The 16,058-nt window shown below is 40.6% G+C and overlaps 2 protein-coding genes across 3 annotated transcripts; both read right to left on the bottom strand.

Annotated features, from left to right (window-relative positions):
* Window positions 1–620: 620 nt before the first annotated feature.
* On the bottom strand, window positions 621–10,924 carry atf2 (activating transcription factor 2). 2 transcript variants are annotated; one of them, XM_070914623.1, is made up of 10 exons: window positions 10,851–10,875; window positions 10,033–10,151; window positions 9,796–9,921; window positions 9,183–9,361; window positions 8,513–8,627; window positions 6,830–6,922; window positions 4,228–4,312; window positions 4,076–4,140; window positions 3,077–3,283; window positions 621–734 (listed from the first exon to the last, which is right to left on the bottom strand). In XM_070914623.1, the coding sequence occupies exons 1-10, from the start codon at window positions 10,873–10,875 to the stop codon at window positions 621–623; spliced, it is 1,128 nt and encodes a 375-aa protein (XP_070770724.1). The 2 variants fall into 2 exon arrangements, with proteins under 2 accessions (XP_070770724.1, XP_070770725.1); XM_070914624.1 differs by lacking the exons at window positions 621–734; window positions 3,077–3,283; window positions 4,076–4,140; ... (1 more) ...; window positions 6,830–6,922; window positions 8,513–8,627 and adding an exon at window positions 10,238–10,334 and having other exon boundaries at window positions 9,179–9,361; window positions 10,851–10,924.
* A 1,778-nt stretch (window positions 10,925–12,702) lies between these two features.
* On the bottom strand, window positions 12,703–15,232 carry atp5mc3a (ATP synthase membrane subunit c locus 3a). The gene is made up of 5 exons (XM_070914103.1): window positions 15,183–15,232; window positions 14,887–14,983; window positions 14,011–14,085; window positions 13,382–13,572; window positions 12,703–13,274 (listed from the first exon to the last, which is right to left on the bottom strand). The coding sequence occupies exons 2-5, from the start codon at window positions 14,923–14,925 to the stop codon at window positions 13,160–13,162; spliced, it is 420 nt and encodes a 139-aa protein (XP_070770204.1). The 5' UTR covers window positions 14,926–14,983; window positions 15,183–15,232; the 3' UTR covers window positions 12,703–13,159.
* Between the last annotated feature and the right edge of the window lie 826 nt (window positions 15,233–16,058).

Below are 16,058 nucleotides of genomic sequence, written 5' to 3'. Positions count from 1 at the left end.
CCTTGCATACCGGCTCATCTGTGAGGGAAGGTGAGTTACGACCAGAAAATCAGAATGACAGAGACCCAGTCTCGGGAAACGAAGAAATATTGGTGATATAATTCTAAATGAGACCATGTGATGAACAGGAACTGGCATGAAGGCGACACTGTACGGGCTGACAAAAGGGGACCTTTAAATGAAGAGGCTGCAAACGGCCGAATCTTCTCGTGTATTCAAATGTTCAGAATTTTATGTAAACTGAAGACGTTACATTTTAAGTACCACATGTACAAGAAGAGAGATCATGCTTTCTTATCCATCTGGCATTTGGTTTCTGCAGACATTTAACTTCATCTGACAAATGTTTGTTTAGCTGTCAAATGAGGAGAAAACTATTTCATTCTTGTGGATACCACCTGTGGCCTCTTATGGGACTTGGACAATGTCACCAGTGAGAATTTGTCTGAAACAACAGTGCCCATAAATATCTAAACTTTTGCAAAGTTTTTCAAAAAAGAAAAAAAAAAAGGGATCTTATAAGTCAATAGCTCTTTCTGTTTGGCCTTAAGTAAGACATGTCCTTCTAGCTCATTTTACACGTGTTTCACTGGAAGCCTCGGGCTGAGAATAATGGAGCATTACTCACTGTGATAGCCAGATTTCTTCTGCATGGCGGTTACAGGGCAATCTTTATGAGCCAGAAGAAGCTGCTTCAGCTGAGCCACTTCGTTTCTCAGCAGGGTGACTTCACTCTTTGGGAGAGAGGAGACACACAACAACAACAACACTGTCACTCTCACGCATACAGCATGTCAGCCATTAGTATTTATTTTTTTTACATAGACACATAACATATGGAAGACAAACATTTTTTGTTTGGGATCACTTAGATTTATTTATTTAAAGAATTGTGACCAAGAAATGTATGGAGCGGGCATTTTTTTTAAACATGTTAGTGCTCTCTGGTGGAGAGACTATGTAATGATGACACTGTTTCGACCTTATCTCAAACACATCTTTAGCATTTCAGTACTGTTCTTGAAACTTTTTGGGCAATACCGATATATCTGCCAAAAGAAAATGTCGACCCACCTGACCTATCAGTCTAGCTCTAGCCTGAACCCAAACAAGGCAGATTAAGACTTAAGTCCGAACAGGATCCCAAACCATATTACCATATTAACACAAGTAAAAATACACCCCAAAGCTGCATATATAAAGCAAATGCTCAATATGGTATACACACCAAACAGCAGCTTGAATGTGGCTTTGTGCCCTCTCTACATGACTAGCGGTACCTTTTATCCACCATGAGATTTTAATGCCAGTTCTTAATGGGTCACAGGGTTAAATTCTCAAGACCTCCTTTGTACAGTGAGCAGAAATGACCACTACATTACTGTAGATAAGCTCATGTTTCCCCCCATGAGAAACACCAAACACAAGGAAAGGTAACAGCATAATGAATGAATTCAGAATAAAGTATGATGCACTTCTTCATTTATGTTTTTCCTGCACAATAATTATGGGCCTTCACTGGCTACCGACCAGCACATTTGTCAGAGGTGAGCTGTTCAGATTGTCAGTGCAACTTTGTAGATGCTGCTGAGATTTACACTTGCGTGTCGTTACAGCTCCCATGGGAGCCGAGGATTTCTGCATGTCGTAAAAGGGAGCCACATTACGCTGAAGGTGACTTTAACTGGATTTAGAGCGGCCAGGGGCCCGCAGAACACCCAGTGGCAGATTTAAGCTCCTTCTCTTCTCCTTTAAAGGACTATGGGCGGCTTAATCTATTAGTCTAAAAGCAGCCAATTTATTTGATTCCATCTGTTTAGTCTTGCTGGCGCTGGCAGGCCTGAGCTATTGTAAGACAGATTTAAACACAGCTGGAAGGAGCTTATGTATCACATGTAGCAAATGCCATATTCACTGTGCTTCCACCATGACTGCTGGCAGCCAAAATAAAACACCAGCGTTCCTTTAAAAAAAACTGTCCCTGCACTCCGCTAAAGGGAAGCACACGAGAAACGTCAAAGTGCATCACACCTGGAATTTCAAACAGGACTAAACTGGACTTTTGAGAGTTAAACTTGTTTCTAACTTTGTGAATTAATCGAAATTGAAGCAAATGGGCCTTGGGTGATGCTGGAAGCCCTGTGAGCTGCCTGGCCTGACACCTCATTAAAAAGCCAGTTAAGGATGATGTTAAAATAATTGTGCATCATTAGAGGCAGTTTCACTGATCAGCTGGGCCATGTCAGCATGGGGGTTTTAACAAAAACTGCACTGCTGATTAATGCCTTCATAAAAAGCGCCCTTTTATTCTCTGCCACATGTTGTTCCCTTCCTTGTAGTTAACAGCGATGTGATCTGTTTATAACCCCATTCACACACCTATCCTTCCCCTTTCATCCACCTATATTTAAATAAAATCCCACCAAGCGCGCCCGTGACAAGTGGTGATAACTTGTTTTTGAACCCAATATTAACGACATGAACCCATTTCTTTTCCACTGCTGTCAATCCCCTCCTCCCCCATCCACATCTTACTCTGCTTCCATAGAAAAATAACATCGTGAGCAAATAAACACCACATCTCATTTAATTGTCTGGAACACCGATGTGCCGCACCCCCGGCTCACACTTATCAACAGAGACAGCAGATACATGAACTGTTTCGAACTTGTCAGCATCAGATCCTAATTGCTTCCAGCAAAATGAAGGTTCAAAAAGACACCTTTCCCTAAGAGATTTTTGAGGCCATTCAGTAAACTGCTGAGACAGAAGCGAAGACACGCTTGTGCGCGGCTGACATCTGGAGGATACATCTTTATTGACAGGGACATATCGATGTAAAGGACTCATACACCGCTGCTGTCACACGGCAGCTCTTCTTAATCGGCTTTAATGACTTCATCACCACAGAAGGGAAAAGTCTGCGTGCACACGTTTGCACCAACAACACACGATGATAAACAGACACAGGCATGCATACATACATACACAAACTGACACACTGACGCACAAAAACAAAGACAGACGAAATAGCTGTTTTTACATGCAGTAACTGAGGGGAAGAGGAAAAAAGCACCTGTAGTTGTCCGTTCATGGAGTTGAGGTCGTCTGCCTTCTTCTCCAGAGACTGAACCCACACTTTCCTCTTCTGCCTACAGCGAGAGGCTGCAGCCCTGTTACGCTCTAGGAACTTGCGCCGCTTCTCGTCGGGGTCTTCACTCGTGGTTCTGCGCCGCCGACCCCCTGTGCTTGGAGGGTTTTGCGGAGGGGGTGCCGGGGAAGCCTGAACAATAATAATAACGATACAAAACAATAACTAGCGGAACAAAGCAACCATCACATCTGGAACGTGCTGCTGACATCACTGAATATTATATACACAGTTTAGTTGCCTTTACATGATGATCAGGAAAGTAATTTCACCTTGAAACCCATTTGACATGTGAGTTTACACACAGAAAGATGTCACACAATCAAATCCAGCTTCAGGTCATGTTAACATCATGTTTAAACAACTGCCATGTTGTGCTGTTGTGCTTACAAACAGCTTTACCGGTAGGCAGGAATCATTCTCAGAGTTAGCTAAAAGCTAACAGTGAGGAAACCAACTAGCACACTGATGTATGTACCACACATTTGAGCTGGGTATTGTTTGAAACATTTGACACTACTGTTGGTACCAACTGCAAAAACATTTCTGATACCTTACTTTGACAAATATAAACATTTTTCTCCTGAACACCTTTTTCATTTAACAAAAGAAGAACATTTAATGTCTAAACACAAGCTGCCGTACAAGAACTTTGCCTAAATAAATAGGCAAAAACTGGCATCATTTAGATTTAAATCAGGAACGATCTGATCAAAAAATGCATAGATAAGATTACTACTTTGGTCGGTGCCAGTAAAGAGAGTCAACATGCAGGTTGACATTGCATGTTGCACTCAGATACATTTCAACCGAATGACGAGCCAGTAAACATGGTGCTTTGACCTTGATAACATGGTGTGATGAGGATCAATGTGTGCATACCCACAGATTGTTTGTCTCTACACTGTAGTCATGAATACTTACAGGTGTCTCTGTGGTGGAAGTGGCTGGCTGCTGAAGGGAATGGGGAGAAGGTTCCTCAGTCGTGGGCAGGTGAGGAGCCGGAGCAGGAGTCAGGACCGCGGCCGGGGCTGGAGTTGGGGTCGGGGTCGGAGCAGGAGAAGTGGGAGCAGCAGTGTGGGTTACAGCGCTGCTCTGGACTTCACCACCATCTCCGTTGGTTACCTGAGGAAGCTGCTGGCTTAACGTGGCTTTCAGTTTCTGGTAAGAGGATTTGGCAAAAGGACAACAGTTATGAAATGTTGGTAAAAAGAACGATATTCAATTATGTAAACACAGTAAAAAGGTGCTCATGCTGACAGAAGACATTTTTGCTATGCGATCCTTTATCATTCAATACATTTAAAAACGTAAGACTATATTAAGTATCAAAGTTTATTTTCACTGGTTGTTACCATAGTAATTAACCTAGTTGTGACAGACAAACAAGGTTATTATAATTAACACATCTGAGATTGTGTGACCCGAGCCACTGAATTAGAAGTTATAAATGAGTCTTTTGATAGCTATGTTTGAGAACTTGAAATGAAATGAAAAAATTACTTATTAATTATAAAGAAGTTGAAAGTGGTGCCTAAATATGACCAACACCACCAGACCTAGCATTGTGTTCAGAGTCTTCAGTACTTAGAGAACAGACTGTAACATATTGCTTCAATGAAGCTACTGAGTTTAGAGCAGTCAGCAGAGTACAAGAGGAGAGAGGTATCGCTGCTGACATTATTATCAAGGATGGTTACTAGATTATGGGAAATATCCTTCTTCTACAATGACTTTCATTTTCCCCAAAAAGGTCATAAAATAGGATTCGCAAATAAAATATTTAATAAAGTAAGTCGAGAAAAACTGAAACTAAGAAGAAATCCTGTAATTGAGAAAAAAGTTAAACTAATCTTAAAAAGGAAAATTAAAATAACTTTGCAAAGACACGAGGCAAAAACTAAACTGTCTGGTGCAAACATGGAACACATTCTTCACATTTATTTTGCATTTGTTTAGTTTGTAATCTTCTCTGGATACCAAAGGTGATGGACATCCACAGAACATAATGTGACCCAAACTATTAAAAAGACCTACTTTTTTAAACATTGATTACAACTGCATATGATACACACGAACACAGCCCATTCACAGAAACTATTTCTCTACAGATTGGTGTCCATGATTCACAGGCCAATTCCTCTAGTATCAAACACTGAGCAAACAAGGTGAAAGTGAATGAGCCTTTCGAAGCAATAACAAAGTGAGAGGGAATACATTTACATGAGAAAATAGAGGACCACATTATTCTAACAACTACCTTTGCCAGACCAATCTATCTACCAAATTAGTTTATCGTGCAATACCCTTCCAGAAGCTCTTCTGGCAGAAACAAGATATTATTCTCTTGGAATGGCCCATAGAAAGAGGGAAAAGCCAGTCAGATTCATATTTCATCTCTGCCATGGAAACCTCATCAGTGTAATAACCCTCCATCTCATGGGTGTTATTCAACCATCTGCTACTATATTACTTATCTTTATTTTGCAACTAATTAACAGCATAATCTTCTAAATTCAGCAAGTTAATTATCATTATTGTGGTCTTTGCAGCATCATCAGTCCTTGTAAAGTGCCGTCTCTGCGCCCCCTGAGAGCCAGGTGGGGGCGGGGTGCAGGCAGGTTGAGCGGGGGTCTGTTTTCTTGACGCGGGCTCATTAGGTGTTTGCTGATGAGCTGAGTGTGGTGGGAGGCACTGGGAGTAAGAGGGGGGATGCAGGTCAGGCAGGATTCTGCTGAACAAAAGGTTCCATGCAGGGTGAGGCCGACTTAATGTGCCTCGCTGAGCGTGTGCCAGGATGCCCCCAGCTGGCTTTCGCTGGTAGCCCCCCTTCGGTTGGCCCCGGTGACGGCGTGCTGAGCACAACGCTGTCTCCGCGTTTGTCATCTCTCCGTACCCCATGATCCCCTCCCCACCCCCTCCCTTCCCTCCTCCTCGCCAGTCAGGATCAATCCTTCCCTCCCAACACACACACACACACACACACACACACACACACACCTCCTCTCCGCAGTTTATCTGTTAATTTCCACAGGCGGAGCATGCTGCGAACACTTACACGTTCTGTGATCCGTGCTTCATCACATTGCCACTGATCTCCCTCACAACACTTCATATCCCTGCCCTTCAACTATCTCCTCTTCTACAGGAGGACTCGGTTACAAGACTGCTATCACCGTCTTCTTCCCACAGATATTTGGAATATGTCTGGGATTATTCTGAATTCTGACTAGGGTCGCAACTAATGATTGACTGCATCTTTGCATAAAAAGCGCCCTACAAATACAGTTATTATTATTATTATTATTATTATTATTATTAGAGATGCTAGAACAAGTAAATGTTCTGCAAAACATTTATTCGGTAAATTTTCTGTTAATCGACTAATCGATTAATCAGCTGATTGCTGCAGCTCTATGAATCAGTAAAAAGTAATATCCAGATGGAACGCCTATTGATGAAAGGGGGATAGTAATTAAAAATCTAACAACACAACAACAGTTTTTGGAGTACTTCATGACCAGCCTTAAACTAGCGCCCTCATCTGGTCTAAGAAAGCAACTGCTCGCTGATAGTCAAGCTCACTCATTATTTCAGTTGTCATTATCTCTCTCAGATGGGAAATAACAGATTCAACATGGAAATAACATTTGATGTAAAAGAAGAGACAATTAATACCAGCTTTGCTTCTGATTGGGCGGGCTGTGGCTGTGGCGAGGGAGGTCCTGGGATCCCGGGGACATTAGGCACTACGGTGACAGGTCTGACAAGCTGAAGGCAGAGACACACGAGACAGATCACCACAGAGAAAATTAGTCTTCGGCAGTAAAAAGGCAGGCGGCGCTCCCCCACAACACAAACACACAGCCACGGCTGGCTCTCAGAGTTTCCTCATATCTCAGCCTCATTAGGTTGGATGGCCTGTTATTTTGTGGAGGCAGCGCCACATGGAGATGCAGAGTGCACGCTAATGAACCTCTGCCTGCCTGCGTGAGAGCATATGGACAGGGAAGCTGATGAGAGGACGGAGAGACACGAGTCGGAAGGCCAGAGCCAGGCCTCCTCTCGCAGCCGCTGACAATGAGACAGAGGGAGGTGGGGAGAGCTGGAGAGGGAGAGGAAGAAAGGGGGGGAGGGGGTGATCAAGTGAAAGGGAGGCTCACTGGTGCCTCATGTTCTCCATTTACTTTTGCCCTCCTTTACTTGTCAACGGCTTTCCCAATCCCCACAGACTGGGAAAATAAGAGGTTTTTCCCTGCTGTGCTGCTATCAGGAGATAATCATCTGCTGCTCAGTGTTCCACACAGACAATCAGGACTACAGTGAACAACAAGACAAGCTTCCACATGGGAGAGTTAAAAAAAAAAAAAAAGATACCAACAAGACCTTCATTTACAACATATTTCCTATATGAGACATTGTCATGGGTTGCGGTTATAATTGGTTTTGCAAAACACACTGGTAGTGTCGTCTATCTGCTGTGCCAGAAATCAGGAGCGTTGACTCGTAATTGTACAAGGACAAATAGCAGTGAAGTATCCTGGACTGAAGCCTGCTGTGTCTCAGCCAAATCCTGCGTCTTTGCCACAGTGACACACAGTTGTACTCTGAAGTCCATTATTTCACGCAACCTCTATGGCTCTGAACTGACTGCCAAATCTGAGGTGCCAAAGTTGTAAATAGTCCCTCTGTCCAAGTAGAGCAAAGAAAATATGTGGTATTAATGTATAGTCTGAATGTCACTTTAGGAGGACTTCAATTTTACTGTTGTGAACAATTGTCCGTACGTTTCAAATTTAAAGTGTGAGTAAACTTGTGTCTAACAAAGCATAAATTAATTCGACACAGTCCAGTGATTTTGCTATTCTACACCGTGGACTAAAATAGTAATCTAAAATGCTTTGGTTCATTAGTTTAGTTCATTCTTGTCCTTGAAAACAGTAGTCGACAAAGCAATCTCACCTCAGCGTTCATTTAGTAGTTGTTCTGCAGCTTTGTGATACGATTGAAAGTTCCAGAACAGCTACTAAATGGACCTTGAGGGGAGATTGTTTGGTCAACTGTTGCTTTCAAGGTCAAGAATGAAATGAGAAGTCCTTAAAGTGCTCAGAAAAAAATTGAAATTTAAACAGCTATAGTTCCATGAGAACTGGGTTAACTCTAGGCGAGATTGTTTTGAACATTTTCTTAATAATCTTCTTGTTAGCAACCTATTTTTAATTCTTAATTCTCTGATCGATTTAATCAAATAGTCACCAAATTATCATAAATGTCAAGAAAAAGTCTCATTTCAAAGTCCTGCTCTAACTTTAACACACTGAAACACAACATTAACATAATACAACCAGCAAAAACACTCACAGGGATTGTAGTTGGAATATGTACACTTGAGCTTGTAATAGACGCAGGTATAGCAACTGGCATGGTCTGGCCGTTAGGCAGCTGTAAGAGCACAGGGAAGGTGCCAGACACCGGGCTGAAGGGGGAGAAAAGAGAAATACCAATGAGGAAAATAACAAAGAACTTGTTGATTAACACACAAAATCTGTCACAAATACAAGACAAGGATGGCTACTAATATACCAACATTATGTCATAATCAGGCAACAACTTATGGAAATATAGTGGAACCAAAACAAAATCATAACTCAAAATACACCTGTTGCGTAACAGGTTCAAGCAACATTATCTACATTAGACCCCATAAGTGACAACAGTCTTGCCCAGATCTGGACTTCTGGTTTGGTAAAACACATGGGATTATCACCCCTTTCATTATACTCAGAAATTGAACTGGAGCTATAAGTCCATATTTGAGCAAAGCTGATGTCATTCTTAAAGATGGGACTTATGAGGTCCACAGATAAAATTAAAAACTGCAGCAGAGTGCAAATTAATCAAAAACAAAACAAGCACATGCTTCATGAAATATGAGCTCATCAAAACAAAACTGCACAAATATAAATAAATAAATAAAAAGATGACTTAATAAAACTATGATTTTTAAAAATTGACGTTTTGAGTTACTTACACTATAGGCCTATTAGTGGATGGGACTTGGGTAATAACAGAGCTAGATGTTGGTGATGGGAGAGCTTGCTGTATTACAACATTAGCCTCTGAGGTTGCTAGAAGTACATTGGGAACTTGGAGGGATGCAGGATGGACTATAGTGGATGTTGGCAGTGAGGCTGGCTGCAAAGATAAGTCCTGAAAACATCATACAAGACCTTAGCTGCAGGAAGTGTTTAATGAACACAAGATTCTTAAGTAAATGACTTCTAAAGATAAAATGATGGCCACAGTTCACCATATTCGTCTCAATATTAGAAATAAAAGAGCTAAACAAATGAAAAAAAACCCTATTACTTTAAGTCATCTCATATCTCCCCTGAATTTCTTTAGATTATAATTTTGTGCAGTACTATTAGTATTTTTTTCACAGAATGAGACACAAGTATTATCATTGAAAATTGAGACAAAGTCAAATTGAAACAAGCAAATAATTTGATCACTTATTAAATTAACATTCATACCAGTGGAATAGGAAATTCAGAGTAAATTGCCAACCACAGAAGCAGGAGAACACCTTTCATTCACTCTTCATGACAGCCTTGCAAACTCTTTTTTTTCAAAGGCTTTACCTTGTCGTCATTCGTAGTAGATTCGGGGTGAGGCAGAGGGCTATCTCGATGTGCCTCCATAGCTGTGGGTTCCTCAACTTTGTTGCGTATGATAGGCGTCGCAAGAGGCGACAAATCCAATGGTAACTGCAGAAAAATAACAATACATCACCTCAATAAAACAGATCAGAGACAGAAATGCTAACTATGGAATACACATCGGTTAGATGATCTGCTGAGTTTGACGACAACAACAACCTTTTTAATGTCATCTTCAGCTGCTTTTTTGAAGTCATGGTCGAACGGACTTGCAAGTTCATTGAAGAGTCCGACCTCCTCGCAGTTCTTCAAAAAGCGGGTAGGTGTAGGGGTTTGGTCTGCAGCAGAGGAAAAGCTTCAGTACAAAGACTGTAATGTAAAGTATCATTTTACATCAATATATCACAACTTCAAGGTCATTTACCAGCAATGATGACACTGTCATTCCTTGCCGGGCCAAACTTCAGGGTCATCTCATGTTTGTGTTTGTGGACAGCCAAGTGATCCTCATTTGTAAATCTCTACATACGACAAAAAAAAAATGAGATAGGATAGGATAGAGATATGATCTGCAGCACCGGTTTATACTTTAAGCTTTTAATAAGATGCAACGAACATTTCGATCACGTCTTCCGTCTGTGGCCAATTTAAACATCTCTACTGTCATTGCTATCTTAACAGACATTTAAAATTAGTTGCTGAACCTTATAAAAGGCTTGAAATATAAATGTGTGCTCCAGGTATCATATCACTGGAGCAGTGACAATCAAGACAGTGGCATTTAGCTCAAACACCTTTATTATTTTAGTTAATTTTGTGCTCACATGGTGCACTTTCATACAACACTTTGGGTCAGGTTTCTGAGTCTCTGTATAAAATATAATGAAGCTGCCATCTATAGTGTGCAATATACACTGCACTTGATGGGAACTTGATGGGCACAGGGGCCTGAGGAAACAGGCCATGGGCCTGTCAATATTCAGGGTCATTAGAAATAGTGGCACAAATTGTCATATGTGACAACAGAGATGACTTACCTGTCCACAACCAGGAGCAGTACATTGGAAAGGTTTATCATCACTCATAGTAAGGGATTCCTGTTATGTTACCCTGAAATAAAAGAGGAAAACGCACAAGCAGTTAAATATCAGACCGTTAATAAATGTGTAACAAGGGTTAACTGATTGTAAATGAGACTATGGGTCCTTCAAGATGTACAATAAACATTAATTTCAGCAAATGTACAGAGAAGATATCGGATAATGTGTGACTAACGGGCGGCTGGAGTGGTACTGAGAAGGTGAAAGTCCTAAGAAAGGACAGTTAGAAATTTGGACAAAGCATATCGATGATGGGCGGTTGCTTTGGTTGTTTACACCTCGGTGTCATCATAAAAGACGGTACGTTCTCGGTCCATTTATTTTGGTCCGAATACGCGGCTGGGGAGGACATCCTGGGCTACCCTCCGGTGACACTTCTGCCGCTTAGTGTGTTGTAAATACACATGCTCATCATGAAAAGGCGTTACACAAAACCTATAACGTTATTACAGAGGGCGATTATCTGTTCCAGTCGCTTCCATGGACTAGCCTGAGCCCTGCGTTAACATACAACCGTCGCCATATTTGGAGCTAAATATCACTGTAAACGGAGGAGATGTCAGCGTTTATTTCGAGGCCGTTTCATTGTACCGGAGCTTAAGTCCCTCACAATACCAGAAAAAATGCCTTTTGCAACCGCTTTTTACCCATTCACTATCAGTTTAAGTGGTCACTTACCCCTCAGCCACAACCCTTGATTTCCAAAATCCCACGTCTGTTCCAAAGTATCGCGAGAGCAGCCTGAGTTCTTCCGTAAACGTCACACTCGGATAGAGCCAGGATGCTTGATCCTCATCAAGCAGTTTTTGATCACATATATATGAACTTAATTTAAAGATCCCCTCCAGACATGTTTTAAGACATATACAAATATTCTGCTTTGAATAATAATTTGTGTCTGATCTAGTTTTTGTTTCAAAAAAGTTGAATTCTTCTCCATCATTGAAAAATCCAGAATCTATGGATATAAAAATATTTTTGTTTAGAAAGTTTAATTGCTGAACACAGTACCTCCTACTTCACTGAAAAGTCCATTCTCCTTCCATATGTTCAGGAGGCTTCAAGTTTCCATATCACCCTTAAGTAAGTTGCATAATATTGCAGTTTGCAGTTTCAGTGCGCCTTACATGTCTGTTGATATATTCTATTTTAAAACAATTAGTTACACAATCATGGACAGAGGGTTTTATCTTTTATATTCTGGAGACTATTCAGGTCTATCAAAAATTCACCCATACATGTTTGCTTCTAATTTCATCTGACATCCTAAACTGTCAGCTACACAGCTTTCTTTTGTCTGATTTTTACCAGTGTAATTTTGCTTTTTATATGCACATTTATGGCTGCAACTACTGATTTTCCTTATTTGTAACAGAACAATGTCAAATTCTTCCTGATAAATCATTTCATATATAAAATGCCCATCACCAGTTCCCAAAGCTATGTTCCAACTGATTTTCTCTAACAGGTCAAACAACTTCAGATATTCAATTTATACAATTGACAAAAAGAAAAATAATTTGCACATCCTCACTTTGGAGAAACTGGAACTAGCAAATGTTTGGGCATTTTAGCTTGACAAGTGACTTAAACAATAACCCATTACTAAAATTGATATTTTTAAGATCAACTGACTTAACGGTTTCAGGTTCAACTAAATTCAGTCCTAGCCAAGCAGCCTACATTACAGACAGAAGGGTACGATGACAACAATTGGGTCAGTTTTTGAAATAACTCTGCAGGGATTTTAATTCATGACATTCAAAAAAGTCAGAACCCGTTATATAGCTCAATTAAATCGTCTAGATTTATTCAATGCCATTTACAAAAGCAAGCATTCACTTGCTGTCTAATTACAGTACCATTTAACTGCAGCTTAACTAAGAATTCAATAAGGTGGACCCCAAAAGGCTTGAATGTGATGCTCTGAGAACACAAGGCTGTTTCATGGTTAAGTCTAAGCAGCTGCTTCACAAAAAAAATGACATTCATGAAAACCGACTGCTTTCTGTTGTGTTAGCATGATAGTCCAGACATTAAAGTTACTGCCATTGTTAAATAGTCAAATACATGTACTTTAATCACGTAATTTCTTACATTTGTACAATACATGTTTTTCGTATTTCGACAGTGTCTGAAAGACTTGAAAATGTACATTTCCATGACACCAACACGGAACAATTTTGGTAGCCACAATAAAATATGTAGTCACATCTGTAATGAAAGTGTTGTATGACAGCAGAGTTTTACATAGCAAACAGGATAAGGAAAGCGACCATCAAACAGAACAGTCCCATGGCTTCGGACAGGGCAAATCCCAGGATGGCATATGAGAACAGCTGCTGCTTCAGAGATGGGTTCCTGTACACAAGAACAAACTGTCAATGCATCGAACAAAGCATGCACCAGAAAACTACTAATCCAAGTTCATTTCTATATTTTCAGGATGTATGCCTGTGAAAACAAACCTAGCATAGCCGATAATGAGACTGCCAAACACTGTCCCAATTCCAGCTCCGGATCCAGCTACTCCGACTGTGGCAGCTCCAGCTCCAATAAACTTGGCAGCGGTGTCAATGTCCCTGCTGATAGCACTGGTCTGGAAGCCCCTCAGTGTGACCTGGGTGAGGGGGCTCTGTGGCATCACAGCAACACTGCTCTGGAGCAAGAAAAGACAAACTGTAAACCTTCACCTTTAAAACCAATGCCTGAGATATGACAATGTAGTTAGCTGGCAAGTATTGCTGAAACAAATAGTGATAATCTGTGATAAGAACAACTGATTAAACAACAATGACTACATTCAATTTTTCATGATTTCTAATCATTTTACCAAACTAGATAATTTTCCATGTTAACCTTTACAATGCAAAAGAATTTCATGCTTTTCTTCATTTCAAATGAAAAACTAATTCAATAATCTGAAAGGCTAGTAAGTGGAGGTGGGATTTTTTTGTACCGAGTTTTGAGGCCTGATAAATTTGAAACATTTGGCATTTCTGACATGTTATAGAGTAAATGACTAGAACAAATTAGTTCTAAGTAACTAGGCAGTAGAATGATAGTTGCAGTACCAGTAGAAAGCATTTCTTCTTACCTCTGTTTTGATCTCAGGCCTGGACAGCACAGAGGCAGAGAGGGGTCTGTAAAGAGCCCGGGAACCAGCACGGACCTGCAGCAACAGCACAGATACAAAAACAGTACAAATTTAGTTACACAATACACAAGCTCAATAAAGACATGAACACAGCCTGCAGGTGGAAGGCACCTTGAATGTCACTTTGTCAATCACAGTGTCATTCACTGCATTGCAAACACTTGATGACCTGTGGCCTATAATAATCTGCAAGTACAGTCCGTTCTGTCAAAGCCACTAGTGGTTAGTTTAAAGTTTTTTGATAATCTGGGATGCTGGCAACCTTCAATAACTGTTGATGGCAAGCGTATTAACAAATAGTCCTGATGTAGTTTGGCCTGCAAGAGCTACTATAGACGGAAATATGACCTTGGAGAATGAGTAGCAACCCAGGCTATATCTATTTGGGAGCAAACAATGTTAAATGGATATGGTTGTAATTTGTGTGTCAATTGCACAGCCTTGTGTATGTGTCTTAAGGTGAACTCTGCAATAAATGCGGCTAACAGAGGCTTGTAATGACCTTAGCTAACGGTCGTTATTGAAAATGTCCGCTGCGTGCTAAAGCAAACGGCACAGTAGCAGTTTGTTGAAGATACATTACATGCACGTTATTCATGAACATTAAAGATACATTTCCACCGTATAAACAGTTTGTCTGTCATTCTGTGCTTTAGCATTAGCTAGCTAACCTGCTGGCCTAGACTTCAGATACCCTTGCCAGTCAGCTAACGTTATAGTCAAGTTCAACCAGAGGCCCATCGGATTTACTGGTGATATTAAGAAAGCATGACTCAAATTCACAGCACGGAAACACAACGAAGAAAACAAACTCACCAGAGCCGGCGTGGAGACGAACTTTGCACAGGCGTACATTTTCTATTTTAGGTTGGTTTAACCGGTTCGGTCAAATCTGGTTGAAGCCCGGGTCTCTCTGAGGAGGAAAGACCGGAGAGAAGTAAGGTCAAACGGTTGTAAAAACGCTCCACAGAGAAAATAAAGGCATTCATATGTATATTCACAGCCATTCTGCATGCCATCCTCACTTGTGCGCTGCACCGTGAAGTTTTAAGAGAGGATGAAAAGGGATTTAGATGACAGGCTTCTCATTCAAACTGCCATTACACACTTACCGACTGCAGAGGTCGAACCACAGTGGAACAGTGCGCATGCGCAGTGTGATGTGTGTAGAGGCCCGGATGATGACAATGGAAGGTCATTTCACAGAAACTTTATTTAACATGTTCATTCACAAAACTAATTATTTGTTTACACATACTCTGTGTTTATTGAGGGATGTACTTAAAGTGTGTGAATACAATTAAGAAGGACGATAAAATGTTAAATAAATGTTTCATTATTCATTTTCATGGAAACTGATTGATCCTGTTGGTCTGGCTCCTCTACAATGTTGACAGGAAAAAGTGTTAGTCAGCTGATAGAGATATTATAATTTACAGATAAAATGGGTGGAGGAGCTAAGGATAAAACAGACAGGCTCATGAGCACATACTTAGTTAAAAAGCTGTGGCTGAAAACAGTCCCCAACAAATACACTATTTACTCCTGTTTGAGTGACATTATCTAACTAACAATAACTACTAACTAAACTACAGTGCCCAGCAGTTTTAAGGAATCATTTAGCATTCTTTAAAAATTGACACCTTTAGTAGTAACAAATGGGCCTGGAGCTGAGTGCTAGAGACAGGGTAGGGAAGTTGGACAGTATTGACAGATACATAACACATCGCAAGTTTTGGTCTTTTAATGGGAATCGTTGACATTAACAAAAATATAGAATATTGCCAGCCTTATACTTTATGGCAATGATTTTATTTGACATTCTGCTTTAGCGGTGCATATTTCTAAGCAAATTAGCAATTAATCAAACTACCAAACATCATCTGAAACACAATGAATCTCTTACCTCTGGGGCTCCTGAGTCTCTGGCGCCCTGGGGAAGGTTGGTAATCCAGCCTTAGGTATTTATCTTATTTTTATTTGCACAC

The sequence above is a fragment of the Enoplosus armatus genome, chromosome 11 (assembly GCF_043641665.1).
Source record: "Enoplosus armatus isolate fEnoArm2 chromosome 11, fEnoArm2.hap1, whole genome shotgun sequence".
NCBI lineage: Eukaryota > Metazoa > Chordata > Actinopteri > Centrarchiformes > Enoplosidae > Enoplosus > Enoplosus armatus.
Note: the sequence above shows the minus strand (reverse complement) of the source record. Positions and strands in the feature narration are given on the sequence as shown.